Source organism: Gobio gobio (genome assembly GCF_949357685.1).
Source record: "Gobio gobio genome assembly, chromosome: 1".
Taxonomy (NCBI): domain Eukaryota; kingdom Metazoa; phylum Chordata; class Actinopteri; order Cypriniformes; family Gobionidae; genus Gobio; species Gobio gobio.
The window spans coordinates 60,718,987-60,738,273 of record NC_137097.1 but is presented as its reverse complement, the minus strand read 5'-3'; the positions used below and the strand labels follow the sequence as shown (position 1 = coordinate 60,738,273).

General features: G+C 39.1%; 2 protein-coding genes across 2 annotated transcripts in view; one reads left to right on the top strand and one right to left on the bottom strand.

Annotated features, from left to right (window-relative positions):
* Positions 1 to 214: 214 nt before the first annotated feature.
* mafk (v-maf avian musculoaponeurotic fibrosarcoma oncogene homolog K) lies at positions 215 to 17,344 on the top strand. Its single transcript, XM_079825344.1, has 3 exons — positions 215 to 383; positions 12,052 to 12,126; positions 13,165 to 17,344. Exons 2-3 carry the CDS (start codon positions 12,082 to 12,084, stop codon positions 13,591 to 13,593), a joined length of 474 nt encoding a protein of 157 aa, XP_079681470.1. The 5' UTR covers positions 215 to 383; positions 12,052 to 12,081; the 3' UTR covers positions 13,594 to 17,344.
* The window catches only part of tmem184a (transmembrane protein 184a), a 26,824-nt gene continuing 24,714 nt past the window's right edge, over positions 17,178 to 19,287 (bottom strand). The window contains exon 9 of the mRNA XM_079825234.1: positions 17,178 to 18,976. Within this exon, the coding sequence (XP_079681360.1) occupies positions 18,744 to 18,976 (233 nt within the window). The 3' untranslated portion in view covers positions 17,178 to 18,743. The remainder of the gene's footprint in view (positions 18,977 to 19,287) is intronic.

The window sequence follows — 19,287 nt, the reverse complement described above, 5'->3', positions numbered from 1 at the left end:
CCAATGTACAGCACAGAACAACTCGTCGTTGTATGTATACATGACCTGACCCTTAAACGCGAATTTCTTGCAATTAATACATTAAACTTTCCAAAAGTATTCAGTTGCGTCTATTTCTGGCCTCCCTTGGTTTCCCGCCTGACTGACGTCAGCATAAAGTTATTTTCATGAATGGAGGGGGCGGTCACGAGGAATCGGCGACGTCAGTGCTTGCGGAAGCACGGAGAGTGGAATGTTGATACATTGTTGTTGTTTTGTAGTTAATTTAGTTCAGAGAAACATTTCGCTTCGGTTGCAGGACGCGAGGCGAGGCTCGACCGGTTGATTCCAGGACACTTCTCAGAGATTCTGCGCATCCCCGACAGAGATTCCGCGTTCACAAGGTAAAGTGTGCGAGCTTTTCTGGGAGATGTTTTGAAATTCCTCTCGAAATTGCTGATGTTCTCACGATGACGGACAAGAATTCAGCCTATTCGCAATATTTTATGTAGTCGATGCGCAGCTGAATACATTCTCCTCTAAAATTATAAAGCTGTATACAGAGTTTGGCTACACTTAGGCTACTATAGAGATGAAACATACGTATTATATAATTATTAAATATTTGTTTATAAAAACACATATGTATCGGTCTGGTATGGACACGTGTTAAAGGTGTTGCAACTTGGAATTTAGCGGATTTTTCTTTTATATAAACAATCACTTTTATAAACATAGTGACATGTTGCGTAAATTGGGAGTTTGTTTTACTTACGTATAGCCTACATTTTAAAGGGAATGAGACCGTAGACAGTGCATCTTTGACAAACTAAACAACGGCGTCTCGTAACTTTTAAAGCAGTTTGGCGATACTATTTCAACTTGTTTTTGTCTCTTTTAACAGCGGGCATGTTTCAAAAGAATTAATATGACGACATAAATAACACGTGGTGGGCATTTGGGAATTCTGGGAGAAAGGGCATATTTGTGTGGCGAGCACCATTGGGAGGAACGGCAAGCGATCTAACGATTTGTTGTGATGATTCCGAGTCATTTGATCTGAGCCGCGAGGAAAGATTCAGTTTTCTCGCGCTCTTTAATCAACACGAGGATTCAAGAATAGACGTCATGTCAGATTCCCAGTGCACGGCGGCGTGAACGCGCACAGTGTGGCGAATATTAGGCAAAATAATGCATTATACCTTCAGTAAAAAGCGCACTTGCAGTGCAAAAACCCGCGATAGATGAAAATATGAAATAACCCCATGAGGCAGCATGAGCCACATTCACTGTCTACCATAATATAATAACGCATTATCTATTAACTGTAATAACTAACATTTAATAACGCAGTCATAAGTTAGTGATTGAATATTATCTATGAATCTCACTTATGAAATGGAATATAGGCTACATGTGTGTGTTTGTAATGTGTAGGTGATTGGAAACATTTATGAACACATTGTTTATGAATGATTGTGTCCACTCTATTCTGGCAGGTTAGCTCAAGAGCAACGCCCTCACAGGAAAAATGAGTCATAACTGTATAAATGTGATTCATTTCCACATTGGGTGATTAAATAGCTGCCCTGTAACCAAATTAATGCCATTTTAACCATATTAAAGTGAAGCCCATTCATAGTTATTAGAGGAATGCATGTCAAACAGAGTGTGTGTTGGACTATATTTGGTATGTAACATGACCATTTAAGGACACCCAGGGTGGGAAATGTACTTTTTTTGCACATCAATATAGTGGATCATTGAATAAATGGTAACACTTTACAATAAGGTTCATTAGTTTAGCTACATTAGTTAACATGAAATTAATAATAATAATGAACTGCACTTATAAAGCATTTGTTTATCTTTGTTAATGTTAAACCTGTATGCGTTTTTTTTTGTTCTGCTTAACACACACAAAAAATATATTTTCAAGATTGTTTGTAACCAAGCAGAGAGAGCAACCATTGACTACCATAGTATTTTTCCCCTACTATGGTAGTCAATGGCTTGGTTACAAACATTCTTCAAAATATCTTCTTTTGTGTTCAGCAGAACAAAGAAACTCATACAGGTTTGGAACAACTTGAGGGTGAGTAAATGATGACCGAATTTTCATTTTTGGGTGAACTATCACTTTAACTAATGCATTAACTAATGTTAACTAATACAACCTTATTGTAAAGTGCTACCGTGCTATAGTGTTGTGTTGCACTTTGGGTAATTTAAAATATTTGTGGCTGTACAATGCCAATTTGGAGAGCTTTACGTTTACATTGATAAGTGAAGCAAGTCATGTAAATTTATTTATAGCACTTTTCCCACATTGTTTCAAAGCAGAGATTCAGTATGTTAAATGCCTAACCGTCCACATTTAGCAGTTTGGAACAGTATAGATTGTTTATACCGTCATCAAAAGCAATCACGCAGCTGAGATTTGCTTTTTATAGGCCATATTGTGTGTAATATGTTGATAAAATTGGATATACTTATTGGAGCTATACATTAATTCATGTGGCAATATGGAGGATTATGAGTTTTTTCATTTATAACAACCACACCATAGATTTAAAGTGTATTGTACCTGGAGCGCCTGTTGAGATTGTTCATTTAGAGTGTTTACATGCAAGTAAAAAAATCTTGTGGTTGTAAGGTATGAAAATGCATGTGTGGTGTATGGAAAGCACTTGCACAGCATGTATGGCGACAGCGAAATCAGGCGTGCAAACTGTGCATGTCGACAGCATGTCTTTCATCTGTTCCTCAAGATGAAATCGAATGTGTTCATTTTAGTTTTGTTTTTTTTACAAAATGGCATTCAGAGACTTTCTACATGTCGTGCACCACAGCGACTGATAGATGAGCAGAAATATCCCCAGTGTGTAAAAAAGTATCTGCATTTGGCTGGTGGCGGGTGTACATTTCACACCCTGGAGAATATAAAAAGGCCACCGTCCGTGTTTGAGGGGCCGCTGTGGTCCAATCTGATAATTTGGCTTTGTTTTTCCAGAGTCAGCAGTTGTTGAGGCTGCTAATTCAGCACCGCTCATTGCCCAGGGAGAGTCTTGAGAGCAGAGCTAAGGGGAAACTGCATTGAGCGCCTGTCATTACACTGAAACAGTTGCTGGGGTCAGGTTACGTTTGTGTACCATCGGTTTAAAAGCGTATCGCGGAAGGTGGCACAGAGAACAGAGCACATATTGGGCTCTTTCGTCCCATTTTGAGCAATGTGGAAAATCACGGAGGAGGGCAACCTTGTCATGTCTCCTTATTCACTGTATGTGGGGTTGCGTGACCTTGTCTGACTCAGAGTTGCTGAGGTATCTGTGGCGATGGCCTCCCACATCATGTACGTTGTCTGCTTGCTGCATTTAGAAACCCTGGGGAAGTGCACTGGGCACACTGCACTGTCATGAGACAGACACGTGGGATCACAGGCACTCGTGTCCTGTCACTAAGCAATGCTCCATGAGTAAACAGCTTATAATCAGCAGCATTATAGTAATCACATGGTCAATTTTGAGTTGCATACAGGTTAGGATTATTGTTGTAGTGTTGAATATCTCTCACACTTCTAAAGATAGCGTACTCCAAAATCGCAAAGGTTCAATGGTTTAGACTGCGCGTTTGGAGAAGCGGAACTCTTACAGTACTCTTTGTGGTTAGGACAGTGGGTTTTGAAAGTGAATGAGACAGCGGTAGTTGGTGAGTTAATGACTCAAAATGAAACGCAGGGGAACTCCAAACCCAATTCTCACGTCAAGCGCACCCGTTGCTTTCTCTTTTAGCGCCACGTCTTGACCTAGTCAGTGACATTATCAACAGTCATCATGAATCAAAGTCTTATTGATTTGAATGAATCTCTATAAGAAATGCAAGGTCACTGCACTGCTACTTGAAATATTGCAGTTCAATAATGAGCCTGTGTTTGATTTGGCCTTTTCCAGAATTTGGAAATGTGGGCCAACGTTTAAATACAAGTGCTTAGAAATGTGGTCTTTGTAGTTGTATTGACTTAATATGGTTTTGGCTTTAATACAATTTTTAACAAAAGTCGACTGACTCTAAAAATGCAATTTTAAAAAGTAGTCATGTATATATCTTACACCTACAATACATTAGTGTATCTTACTAATCTTATTTACAGGCCTATCATGATAACTACTTTTTGTTTCGCGATATATCGTCCCAGAAATAATTGCGATAAACAATATTATTGTCATTTTAAGACTATTTTATGCCACTGAATATATAATCCTAATATAACAGCGTAATAATGCAAGTAGACCTACACACTTTCAAATGACAACCTTTTAATTCTTTAGATCATGGAAATTATGGGTAAAAAATAAATTATCCTAAATAAAAAATGAATAAATAGTAAATAAACGTTTTCCCTTGTGAACCGGCTTTAACACTCGTCGTTCTGCGTTGACATTTTTATGTGCACCGGAACAGGGGATTGCGGCTTTGAAATCGAGTCCATTTGTGCTTATTCTTCATAACTGTCAGTAGTTGTCACGAAAAACACTATAACGCCTTAAATGGCGCCTTTTTTACCTGTCGATAACCGCCCTGTGTATGAAGGAACTGCCCGAGAACCACTTTCGCCTCCGTCATGGAAAACGTACAAGATGACCGCACAATCGAGTAAAATTTCGGTGACATTCATTATCATGTAAACATAATGGCCAATATTTTGCATCACAAAAATGATTGAGGTCATGTACATACACTCCCCTAAAGGATTATTAGGAACACCTGTTAAATTTCTGTAATTATCTAATCAACCAATCACATGGCAGTTGCTTCAATGCATTTAGGGGTGTGGTCCTGGTCAAGACAATCTCCTGAACTCCAAACTGAATGTCAGAATGGGAAAGAAAGGTGATTTAAGCAATTTTGAGCGTGGCATGGTTGTTGGTGCCAGACGGGCCGGTCTGAGTATTTCACAATCTGCTCAGTTACTGGCATTTTCACACACAACCATTTCTAGGGTTTACAAAGAATGGTGTAAAAAGGGAAAAACATCCAGTATGGGGCAGTCCTGTGGGCGAAAATGCCTTGTTGATGCTAGAGGTCAGAGGAGAATGGGCCGACGAATTCAAGCTGATAGAAGAGCAACTTTGACTGAAATAACCACTCGTTACAACCTAGGTATGCAACAAAGCATTTGCGAAGCCACAACACGCACAACCTTGAGGCGGATGGGCTACAACAGCAGAAGACCCCACCGGGTACCACTCATCTCCACTACAAATAGGAAAAAGAGGCTACAATTTGCACCAGCTCACCAAAATTGTACAGTTGAAGACTGGAAAAATGTTGCCTGGTCTGATGAGTCTCGATTTCTGTTGAGACATTCAGATCGTAGAGTCAGAATTTGGCGTAAACAGAATGACAACATGGATCCATCATGCCTTGTTACCACTGTGCAGGCTGGTGGTGGTGGTGTAATGGTGTGGGGGATGTTTTCTTGGCACACTTTAGGCCCCTTAGTGCCAATTGGGCATCGTTTAAATGCCACGGCCTACCTTAGCATTGTTTCTGACCATGTCCATCCCTTTATGACCACCATGTACCCATCCTCTGATGGCTACTTCCAGCAGGATAATGCACCATGTCACAAAGCTCGAATCATTTCAAATTGGTTTCTTGAACATGACAAAGAGTTCACTGAACTAAAATGGTCCCCACAGTCACCAGATCACAACCCAATAGAGCATCTTTGGGATGTGGTGGAACGGGAGCTTTGTGCCCTGGATGTGCATCCCACGAATCTCCATCAACTGCAAGATGCTATCCTATCAATATGGGCCAACATTTCTAAAGAATGCTTTCAGCACCTTGTTGAATCAATGCCACGTAGAATTAAGGCAGTTCTGAAGGCAAAAGGGGGTCAAACACAGTATTAGTATGGTGTTCCTAATAATCCTTTAGGTGAGTGTATTGCATCACAAAAATGATTGAGGTCATGTACATATATTGTGCGATATTTTCGAAGATTTTCTTTTCAATAATCTCATTATTTCAATGAGGCCTTTTTTGTCTGTCATATCATCAGGCATCCAGATTATTTTTTTTGTTGTTGCCAAAATTATTTAAATCATTATTCAGCAATTAAATACATGTTTATACATGAATTGCATTTAAAAAAAATTAAAGTTGTATTTTGGGGGTTTTCACCTTTTAATGGACTGGAAAACAGGAAACAATGGCTGCCCACATTTCTAATTTATTGTTGAATAAATGAACAGACCCGGACAAAAGAAAAATGAGGGTCATGTTATTGATCCATGTATTACAGAATCAGACTTTATTGGCTTATGGGATGTCTGGACCACAAAGAAGCACCCTGCCCTTTTCTTGGTGCCCTTTTCTAGTTTCTGGTTCGAACAGGACTGACCTCACCACCACACTGTGGTCAGGTCTGTGGAAGAGCTGTCTGGTACTTATTTCTCAATAGCTTGGGTAACTGGATGTTTATATGTCTATGATGTTTTGATGCCACGTTGCGCAATCCTCAAGCCTGTCCTGATTGCTGAAGACCATTACTCAAGCGTAGTTTTTTTAATCACTTAAGGGTGGAGAACTGATGTTACATCATATACGTGCTCGGATGAGTGTTGTCGGTTGTAACAAATTTGGTTATGTCACGATTTTCCTGTGAAGAATTGTTCTTGTTGTTCTTTACTTATTAACCACGTTGCACTGGCTTCTCCGTTGTACATACTTGGGCGGGTTTGTCTTTGGTTAGCGCATGCTTGACATTCCTTTGAATCCCTGTGTCCCCAGTTGGAAAGGAGCTTTGCGCTCACTACCTCTCCTCCCAATCCGCAGAAAGTTCCGGCGGTCCCGCCAACCGTTCCCAAGGTTCCACGTACTTTTCCTTCCACCCCTGCGAAACAACAGGAATTTCCAGGAAACGTCAGTTCGGGAGGGTGTGATTCCCTGCCGATCGTCCTCGCTTTTACCAGTAAACAGCATGACTAACGGCTCTGCTATGCTCTCCATTTCCTTTACATAATATCCCTGCGAATGCACTGCTGCGCTGTGGAAAAGGAGACTCGGAGCGAAAAAAACTGGAGACTCGGAGCACTCGCGCAGGAACTAAGCAGCTGGCCATTCGCAGCTTAGCTAGTGGAGCAAAAAAAGGAAAAACAAACAGCAAGGACAAGCCAGGCCTCCATTTATCATGGGAACACAAGCACACATGGCTTTGAAGTGTTTGGCTTAGCCTAAGGCCTTGTCTCAATTCTCTACCTTTCAAAACAAGAGAATCTCACATTCTCACATGTGTTAACATGGCAACGCTGGCGTCAAATTCCATAAGAGGGGAGGTCCTTTGTGGGTTGTTTCTGAGAAAGTTCACAATCTCAAGACTCAAATATGCGGTTACCCAGCCATATTACTCAGGGAGCCTAGAAAGAACGTCATCTCTGTTACAGCCAAAGCATGCAATACTTGAGCAGATCTTGTCCGTGCTGGCCAGGGGTTTAGTCAGATATAATCCGCCTCGTTTGGTTTATTGGGATCAGATGTCATATAAGTAATTAATTGAAATGTAAGTTATGTGACGCAGAGGACCGTTGTAGTTTACATCATGGTTTGTAATTCGCGGAAAATGACTGCGATGTTTGGCGGAGCACATTGACGCAGGCAATCCTTTCCATTGTAACTGAGAGTTGAGTTAACACTATGTGCAACGGAGGCTGACCCTTGAAGTTCAACAGAAAGGTTGTTGACGGGCTTAATACTGTGACCAACATCCACATGATGCCTGACATGTCAGAACAGCTTCACCTTGTGATTACTGAATAGTTTCAGTTCTGTTTGTGCTTGCATATAACATAGCGCAATGCAAATCATCGCATGCCGTTATGTATGCCAAGCCGTATTAATTTGATAAACCTTTACATGGTTAAACGATTTTTGCACATTATTGTTATTGTTGATTCTTTGTTAGACTAAAAGATGTGGATGTTGGGGCTTCCAGTTCTGTTCCTTCCATCCATCTGATGAGGTAATCGTAGCTTTACCACAACACTGCATTAACAAGCAACTTTATAAATGCTATGATTGCAGAAATAAGGTATACTTGCTCTAACAAGAGTTTAGTAGATCATTTAGTCAAACGTGACATGAATAAACCTGTTTTTTTACAATTTTAGTGCACTGTAAGAACAAAAATGCGCAAATTTGCAAAAACTTTCCACTGGGACAGTACCCATGAGATCATTCTACCTTATTTACCCCTAAAAAGTTCACAATAATAATTATATGTAAAGGGTTAGTTCACCCAAAAATGAAAATTCTGTCATTAATTACTCACCCTTATGTCGTTACCTGTAATTTCATCTTCAGAACACAAGGTAAGATATTTTTGATGAAATCCGAGAGCTCTCTGACCTCTCCATAGACAATTTGATACTGCTTTGTATTTATTTGAAAGTGTCTATTAAATCGCTGTCTATGGAGGGGTCAGAAATCTCGGATTTCATCAAAAATATCTTAACTTGTGTTCCGAAGATAAATTTGGGTCTTACGGGTTTGGAACGACATGAGGGTGAGTAATTAATGACAGAATTTTCATTTTTGGGTGTACTAATCTTTTAAGGGTATATCATACTAATACAGTCAGGAACTAATATAAAGGTGTGTTTAACACTTACTCATTGATTTTATATTTTTTATTTAGTTTTGTTTTACAGTAGCATTATGATAACTCGTGTTTTGGCGAGGAGTGCTGACTATTTAAATATTGCAAAATGAATATAATGTATACATTATTAGATGTATTGTGATTACATACATTTCTAATTGAAAGCATACACTTTTATTTTATTAAGAAATATACTGGGTTTAAAGGGATAGTTCACCCAAAAATGAAAATTCTGTCATTATTTACTCACCTCAAGTTGTTCCAAACCCGTATTAGTGTCTTTGTTCTGCTGAACACAAAAGAAGATATTTAGAAGAATGTTTGTAACAAAGCAGATAGAGCAACCATTGACTACCATAGTAGGGGGAAAAATACTATGGTAGTCAATGGTTGCTCTCTCTGCTTTGTTACAAATTCTTCTTTTGTGTTCAACAGAACAAAGAAACTGATACAGGTTTGGACCAACTTGAGGGTGAGTAAATTATGACAGAATTTTCATTTTTGGGTGAACTATCCCTTTAAGAGTGAAGTACATTCGTACATTGTCATTGTTGAATGTTTAACAGTAGACTATTAGAATTAATCTAATATAAAACACTATGTAGGGTCACAGGGATCTATATATCATATTCACAACCTGTAATAATGACTCATATGAGCTCATTGTTTCTTCCTTAAACTAATACATTGTTATCTAACTGCGTGATTTGTATATGTACTTGGACACAGTCACCTCTGATAACAGATCACTCTAAATTGTAATGTAGACACATTTTGAAACGATATGTAATGTGAAAAGAGCTATACAAATAAATGTGATTTGATGGATGGATATTCGCTGAGTTGACAGTATTCAACTCAACGATTGTACAAGTTATTTCAGTGTTGTTGTTGTGAGTACACTGTAGCAAGTAACACTAAATATAACTTGGGAGTGAATCTGGTTATATTTAGATGATTGTAGTCATGTAGTAAGATCATTATGCAGAGTATTAAGTATGCGGTTCTCTGAATGAAAAGTGGGGCCCCTTTGCTTTTCTCAATGTCCGTGTGTGAGAAAAGTTATTCGGATATCTACACTTCGCACACTCTTTGTGGCTTCCTTCACAGCTCTTGGTGCTGTAACATGGATTCATTTTCCCCCCCTGGTTTCAGAATCTATGATAAGAAGACTAGTGTTCAGATGGACTATCAAATGTTCAGCATCAAAGGTGGTGTTCAGTCCTATAATTTATCACCAGGAAGCTATGAAAGCCCGGTTCTGGTCTTGGGACATTAGGGCTTTTCCTCTCTGTGAGGGCTGAGCAGGAAAGAGGGCCCCCTGTCAGTTCACCCCAGTTCTCAGCACAAATGGAAAGGGGGACCATGTGCTGAAGGAATTTCAAGGAAGTGTGTGTGTGTGAGAAAGACCTGAAAAGCTGGAGGCCCCATGAATAGAGAGGGAAGCATTTAAAAAAAAAGTGATTCCATGGTCCTCGTTGGAAAGAAAGGCAGGGCCTCCCCTGTCAGAGCCATTTTAAAATCAACCATGCTGAGCCAACTTGCTGTCTAGGAAAGCTCTAACCTTGTGTTGTTTGTTGCACAGTTTTTAGATGTTTTTGCACGGGGACAGTGTGGATTTGATATTGAATTAACTATGATTCAATTCAATTAATTTAAAGAGTGCAATTGGAATTTTTTTTTTATATAAAAAGGAATAATGCATAGTTTTCTTGTTGCCAGTTTGATTGTAGCAAAATTAGTTGAGGGACCCTCACATCAAGGGCCAGATGGTATGAATCAAGACTTGAGTGATTTTTTTTTTTCTTTCATGGTGGTATTTGGTTTCAACTGCTCAGTTCATACCCAATCTATACACTTGTGTCCCGTCATAACTGAAACATTTAAACCAGGAACTAATGCACATCTGTTGTGGTTTACTGAGACCGAATCAAAAGAATGACTCCGAAATGACCAAACATGCCAAAGGCAGTGAATCTGCTCTCTGGTCAGAGATACTTAATGTAACCATTACTAAAGAATTCTTACTAAGACAAAATGATCACTTAAAATGGTTGAGGTATGCAGAGGGTTGAAGGCCAGATGACTGGACCGACCAGAGAAATAAACTGCGGAAGTTGGAACGTGGGCTATCTGTGCTCCAAAGAAATGCATTCTGAATGGAATACACGTTTCATCCTGGAATAATAGAGTACTAGCCCAAAGGAATAATCATTCTCGTGAGAGTGTTGAAGGAGAAAGTGTAGCTTTAGGATTCCTCTTCTTAATGATTTGCTTATAATCTTTCCACTCAGAATTGTGTCACTGGCAACTGGAGTTTTGTGTCAGCACGCTGTGCTAAATATAACAAGCACAGTTAAATAAGGACATGAAACAGGCCAGGAAAGCCTAGTGTAACAGGATCCAGTCTTTCAGCCACAGTTCTAAACCTGATAAAGAACATTGTCTAAAAGCACAAATATAACAGTGACTGTATAAGGGAAACTATTCCCATGTGACCGACGGCCTCCTGGAATGTTCCATTTACCGAACAGCAAAGGACTGACTTGACTTAATTAAAACTAGCATTGCGTTCAAAAAGGTTTCCATGTGTGGTCTATACCACTTTCTATATTTAAAAGGAATCATAATAATTTGATTTATAGACAGACAGCAAAGTCGCTAGACAGATGATAGATAGATAGAGATGCATAGATAATTGGGTCAATGTGTCAGTGTCCAGTCTTTTTTAGTAACTTAAAAAAAAATTAATACATATTATTTTGGTGTATTTATTTCCTCCATTGTTTTAAAGGTTATCTCATTTTGTAAAGGGTCTACTTGAGTTAGTTTTTTAGTGCGTCGAGCTTATGAATGAAGCTTGTTTACCATTTTTTTCTGGTCATGTGACATACACTCTCTCACACCCATTTACCGGGTGTCTCCATGGCAGCAGTCTCGAACAGAGTTCACGCATTCTGACGCTCCTGAAATAAACCCGCGGAGCGCGTGTCTCACGCGGGGTTTGTTTCTAATTTGGCTGTGGCGGGTCTCGAGGCCGTGAGCTCGACTCGCAGAGTGGCGTTTTTAAAAATAGCGCAGTGGCCAAAATAGTCTTGCATGAAGGGCTAAGCAGGGAGATCAGACAAAGCCTCACGCAGAGAGCTGACCTGCTTCTATTATTGAACTCTTGCAACGGTCTAGTGAGCTACATCGTGAGAACGCGAGATCAGCAAGTAAACAGGGCAACCCTTGTCTGAATGACCGTGTACAGAGTTCTACTGACCTCTGCCGGTCGCTCTGGGTAACTTCATTTAACTCAGCAGTTTTATTGCAACGTAGGCTACATACATGATGACATAAGTGTTCTGTGACTAAAAAGTGCAAAACCTTTATATTTGTTAATTTATTTTGTCGTTTTCATTTAGATTTTTGAGGAGTTCTGATTAGCTGCTTGTATGCAGGGCATGACGACTCATTTTAAAGCGGACAAAGCTTTAAAGGTAAGACCCTTTACCTGTGGTCCATGGGTTTAATGGGACTTGTATCTCTATAGGGCATTTTATTCTATTATTATCCTTTTAAGATGAAAGAAAAAAATCTTCTCATCAACCTTGTAGGTATGCCCCCAAGTATCTGTCACACCATATTTTTTCAGTATTCACGTCAATATAATCATATTAATTTCTATAAACTTTAACCGAATTGTGTGGAATCATTAGAATAATTGATGAACGATATAGAAAATTTGCATCAGCTCCTTTATGGTGATTTAAATAGCTTCAACTTCAGTATGTAGCTTAATACAATATAAAAATAATACACCATAACAAACAATAATTATATATTGTTGTATTTTTAAAGGTGTATGTTATATTTTTTATTGTTTGTCTATATGTTTATTGGTTCTGTGTGGGAGATTTTGGAAATGTAAACTACCGTTCAAAAGTTTGGGGTCCGTAAGGTTTTGTAAAAGTTTTTGAAAGTCTCTTATGCTTACAAAGACTGCATTTATTTGATAATTATTACAATTTTAAATAACTGTTTTCTCTATTAAAGCGTAGCTTATACTGAATTTTCAGCATCATTACTCCAGTCTTCAGTGTCACATGATCCTTCAGAAATCATTCTAATATGATGATTTGCTGCTCAAGAAACATTTCTAAGTTATTATCAATGTTGAAAACAGTTGTGTTGCTTAATGCATATATATATATATATAATATATATTTGGAAACCCTTTTTTCAGGATTATTTGATGAAGAGAGTTCAAAAGAACAGCATTTATTTGAAATAAATATTTTGAACCATTATACATGTCTTTACTGTCACTTAATGCATCAATTTAATGCATCCTTGATGATTAAAAGTACTATTTTATTTTATATAAAAAAAATAAAAAAAACTTGGATTGCCCAAACTTTTGAACAGTAGTATATTTACTGATTATTTTTTTCTCTCTATTAACTTGCAGGGTGAAAACTGAGAGCACCAAAATGGACTGATTAAACTGTGTGTTGTGTCTCTGTTCTGTTGTTCAGGTAAAGAAGGAGGCGGGTGAGAATGCCCCGGCGCTCAGTGACGACGAGCTGGTGGCCATGTCGGTGCGGGAGCTCAACCAGCACCTGCGCGGGCTGACCAAGGAAGACGTGGTCCGGCTGAAGCAGCGGCGACGCACGCTAAAGAACCGCGGCTATGCTGCCAGCTGCCGCATCAAGCGCGTCACACAGAAGGAGGAGCTCGAACGGCAAAAAACAGAGCTGCAACAAGAAGTGGACAAGCTGGCGCGTGAAAACGCCAGTATGCGACTGGAGCTGGACGCGCTTCGTGCTAAGTACGAGGCCCTGCAGTGCTTCGCCCGGACTGTCACCCGCGGGCCCCACGGTAAGGTGGCCGCCACCAGCGTCATCACAATTGTCAAGTCCACCAATCACAGCCCCAGCTCTGCCCCCTTTTCGGCACCCTCGTAGTGCCGATTGACCAGTGCCTGCCCAGCTCCTTCTGGTCCAATCCGGCTCTGAACCTAGACTGGCCCGCGGGCCACCGCTCGACTCACACTGAGAGGAAGCTCGGTGGTCAGACTGAGAGGAGGGTGGAGGCCTTAATCACACACACACACACACATACATCTACCACAAAACACACATACATACACATCTATTTTGTCTGTGCACTGTGCTATAAACTCCGGCACCGGCAGGGCACACTGACCGCTCTTTCCACTTCAACACAGGCTGAGATTTAGCGGAGATGAGCACTTGTTAAAGTGTGAGATAGTCCTTGACTTAACCTGCCATGGCAGCACTGACGCCGTGACATATTGCATATGCATCAGAAGCTAAAATAAATATATAGCACCATTATAAGATTTTTATTCAGCATTCAATTGATAAAAAGTAACAGCAAAGCCATCCATACTTTTACAAAATAGTTCTACTTCAAATAAATGCTGTTCTTTTGAGCTTGTGGATCCTGACAAAAATGCGTCACAATTCCCACAAAAAAATATTTGGCAGCACAACTGTTTCCAACATTGATAATAAGAAATAATTTTTCGACCAGCAAAATCCGCATATTAGAATGATTTCTGAAGGATCATGTGACACTGAAGACTGGAGTAATGATACTGAATATTCAGCTTTGACATCACATGAAAACATTTTAAATTGTAAGAACATTTCACAATATTACAGTTTTTACTGTAGCACAAATAAATGCAGCCTTGGTGAGAAGAGATGTCTTTCAAAACCTTTAAAAAAAACTTACCGACCACAAACGAGATGTCATCTTACATCATGAAATACATTGTCATAATAATACATCGCTATAAAATGATATCAGTCATTGTGAAAGAGCAGCACTTCTGATCCTGGACAAAAATCAGGTTTGACCTGCACAGTCCAAAGTTGAGAATGATATTATCGACATCAAGGGCAAATCCTTATCCTGAAGCGTTACATTACTGATAAACAGAGAAAATGTATCCAATTGGAAATTAGCCAATTCTCTCTTAGTCAGCAGCAGTTTAAACATACGAGTCCCGAACGGGAATACGGCACTTATTTTTAACTGTTGAATTACAGTCTAATACTATGAAGCACTTGCAAAGCAGACCGACGTATGTCATTATTCAAGACTGAAATTACAGATTAACTGAGTTTCTAGAAAAGGGCACTTCATGGTAGGTTTTTAAAAAATGTATATTATATTTGTCTTATGAGAGGTTAGTTAGTATAATGTTGATTACCTGGCACATCTGTGTTGTCAGTTATCTCAAAGATACACCATTTTTCCTGACCTGTCTCTATACGACACCATAAAATGGAAGGGTAATCCATATTGGATATAGTGAAAACCGCCGTCTTGCAAACAAAAAAAGTTTAACAATTGCCTGTATATTACAGAACTGAGTTAACAGATAACATCCAATTTAAGCTCCCAACTTTGTATATACAAATTCCGTCCGCTCACAAAGCATTCCTACTGCTAAGTCACGAAAGGTGCCACTGCCGGTGTTGGTAACCCTGATAAAAATGTACATTAAATGCAAATCTTTGATATTTCGACACAGACTCTTGGGTAAGGAGAATCCTGGTGTCCTTAAACCAGTTCGTAAGACATTAACTTCATATTCATATTCAGTAAAACTGATCCGTCGTAACCTAAAGATGGCTGAAATCAGGATTTTCCTCTTACCCAAGTGGCTATGACTGTTCTTGTGAGCCCTTCCACCACTGCAGGAAGCATGAGAGGGGTGTTGTGCTGCTGGGAAGCCCACTAACAGCCCCAGATCTCTGGGCTATTGTTGTGCTCTTAGCATTTTTATATCTCCACAAGTTTTTTGTATGCCCAAACATGACCGAGATCTGATGTTTCCCATTGTCTGTATGGTTTATATGTATCAAGGACATGAAATGCCTTCAGTGTGGTGTGATCTGTTGCAATTGTCTTTCATTTCAGTGGTTTATTGAACTGATTTTAGTTTAGACGTCCAGCATTCGTCTTGCAGAAAGCCTTAAACTCATCATCAGTTCCTTTATGTACATAATGTCAGTCTCAATACACTAGAGTGCAGTTTTTAGGAACATGTAATTTCAGTATTCATCATTTATTTGCTTTGTCGAAACCTACGGTCAGCGTTTCAAACCATGTCAAGAGCCGTTTTCTGAAAGTGTCCTGACCAGTTCCATGTGACAGATCCTCTTTTCTGGACGCGGTCTCTACTTTCCCTTTAGGCCACAAATCCGTTTAATGGGTGAAAAAAAGCCCAGAAATTTTCCATTTGTCATGTTGTGGCCAATTGCTTCCCCCCTCTAAGATCGCCAATACATTACATAATATTAGGATTTATCAGAATTCGAAATATAGAAATATGTCACTTCTTCTTCTTTATCGAATTAGACTATATAGTGACAGAGTATACTTTTATTTTGTACTTGACAAAACAGCCTTTTCTGTGCTTTACACTGACATCTGGTGGTGATCTGTATTTCTTTCTTTTTTTTTCTCTTTTCAAAATGCTGTGATTGAATGCCAATGACACCGAGATATGCTCTGATTTCTTGGACTATTGAGGCATTGCTGTTTTGCTTTGTGTTCAGCTGCCACCAAAGCCATAACCCATCTATGTACTTTCTTTAAAACACACTTTGTTTATTCTTCGGATTTGTATGGTGAGTTAAACAAAACTACACCCTCCAGTAACCAGATCGTAATGCCCTAATTCAGACAAGAACAGAACATGCCGTCACAAAACTATTCTGTAATTTTACAGGGATGCCAGTGTTTTTTTTTTGGCCAGTTAGTTGTATGTGTAGATTTAATTAGATTAAAAGCAAAATAAGTAGTGACCGAGGCATTACGGGTCATCTTGTGACTGAGGCCTGTAGAAATTCCCGTTTTGAAGCAGTAAACGTTCCTCTTAAAGTTAGATGGTCTTTAAACTAAGTGGGTACTTTTTCTGTTTTTGTTATCATTCTATGTATGCTGTATGTGGCCTTTTGGGCTGAATAGGATAAATTATTCTATATTTTACATATGAATATATCTATTTTTCAAAGTATATAATGTGTTCAGTCAGTCCTTAAAAGCTATTTACCATGAACGCACATAGGAATTTTAACCAGTGCTCTTTACAACACACTTGCCTATAAGAATCCTAGAGTAACTCCATGACATATAAAGTATGCTGCTCCAAATTATTACTTTATATTTGTCAATGTTAAATATGAAACTGTAAGGTATTAGGGGAAGTAGTCATGTTATTTGTAGTTAAAATAGTGCCTTTAACATTGAGCGTCATCATTTAAGTACTGTATGAATGGGTGTGGTTGTTTTGTAAAATCATATTTCCATGTGCAACCACGCTGAACAGTTTGATAGGTCTCGTGGGCGCAACTGTTGTGCTATCTATAAAATAGCGATTGTAAATACGGACACCATGAAAGGCAGCAAAAACTAGGCTTAGATTAATTATATTGAGTCTCATCATTAATCTGCTTGTATCACATTGATCTTTATTTATTTTGTTTTTTTTATTTTATTTTCATCATCTAAATTATTTTATTTACATTCGTTTTCTTTTCTTTTCAATGAACTACCCTCATGTACAAATGAAATCATTCTGTTTTCCATTCTGGCTAAATTTGAGGTGGTAAATTATTCCTGTACAAAGTCTGCAGTGTTTGTTTTGTACTTTTAAATAAAGCTTTTCTCATGTAATCTTGTTTGAATCTGAAGTCTTGTTTGGAGTTACATCAAAAAAGAAACTCATGAAAACAAATCTCACTTAATTTCATTATTTATTTCCTAAGAGAAGAGATTTCGTCAACAAAACCAACTGTACAGGTAGCTAAAATATTAGAATATATACACATCACTTCCTTCATCCACAGCTAAAAGGCAGCAACCATTGGCACAAGTCATACTCGCATAATGCTGCCTTCTAACTATTGTTTAACAGAGGACTTCTATGGCTAATTTATAGACAAAACAAGTCCATTTATTTGGTCTACAAAGTGAATAGAAGAACTCTGAATCCCATAACAGTCAAATGTTGAAGTCTGTATAAGTTTGATATTTGCAAAACATGTTCAAATGAACTGCTGAGTTTAGAAAGTCAGCAAATACATCAAGAAACATCTTGAAAACAAATGTATCCAGTCAAAACAAGGGGTGCACTCACAAACTTAAAAGACAGGGCTTTAAAGACTTTAAGTTCTGCTTCGAAAGCACTGACGAGGACTCACTTTGTGGTAACAAGTAGTTCATACACATTTCAATAGCTTTGCATGACACTTAAACAAATACATTTCATCTTGGACTCTATACAAACGATTGAGGTCAAAAGAGGTGAACAAAACACCCTTGGAAAGGTTAAAGTGGAGAACTGAAGACCATAATTTAACATCAACAAATTAACAGTAACACTTGTGTCACTATACACTTAAGATGTCACAGGTTAAAGCTTTAACCAACCGAACAATGGCTGAATACACATTATTTGCAATTCAATTACACGATGACGGTGGAGACTCGTTTTTTTGCATCAGATCTCTCACTTTTTGAAGGCCTGGTGTGAAAATTAATGAACCTCCAATACAAGCGGGGGCAGTGCTCAGTTCCCCACTATATCCGCGTGGCATGATTGATACAAAGGTTTCAAAGAGCCACAGACGACAGTTTGAAGTGCGATCTCCAAAGCCAGGGCATCTTTGAGAGCTGGTTCATTTCGTCCTGAGACCCAGCAGATTGCTGCTGAGCAAATACTTCAATCGACCAGATGCAAGAACGGCTCCCTAAAGTGTCAGTCCCTGGTTCATCTTAAAGGCTCCCCGTGCCTCATGTTGATCAGCCATGCCTCAGAAAGGTTCAGAGAAGAGAAAGGGGACTCTTCCCTGCAGGGCAGGATCATCCACCACTAGCTCGGGACAAGAATAAGGAAAACAAAACAACCCCTATCTACTTTCATTCCTTGTCAGGCAACTGTCCAGATCCCTTTTACGAGTTCTCCTTTTAAAAATCATGAGCTGATTTACATGATTAGTCTCCTCATTAAAGTTAGAAAGAGTCAAATTAGTTTCGGATTAAAATAAATAGAAAGATCAGGACAGATGGGGCACTAGAACTCATCGTCCGTGTCGATCAGCATCACTTTGTCAGATTTCTTAGGAGTCTTGGAGGTGCTGATCCCTGGTTTGCCATTCATGTTGGGTTGCACCACTTCCTGGGTGGACTGCTGGGTGTACTGTTGGTAGGCCGGGGAGAAGTTGTGGATTGCGTCCTGGACCATGTCTCCAGGGTTAATGGTCTCCTTCAGGCCACTGGATATGCTGTGCATAGGTGCTACATTCTCTATAAAACAAAACAATAAATCAAAGTGTCAAATATCACATGACACCCGAGCCTTAAAATGAGCAAATGCGAATGTTACTTTTAGAACTTGGGATATGAAACTCGAGGAAGATGTAACCAAAACACTCTACAAAAGGAAATAAGAGGCAATTTCGTCTCATTTTTTAAATCCATGACATCACAACTATATATTGAGGTCAACATTTGAGCCCTTTTCTAATCTAGAGGTCTTCATTCCCAAGGGAATAACACATGATCCGCAGGACCGAGAGCATTTGTATGTGCGCGCAGAAAGCAGGGGAAAGAACTGA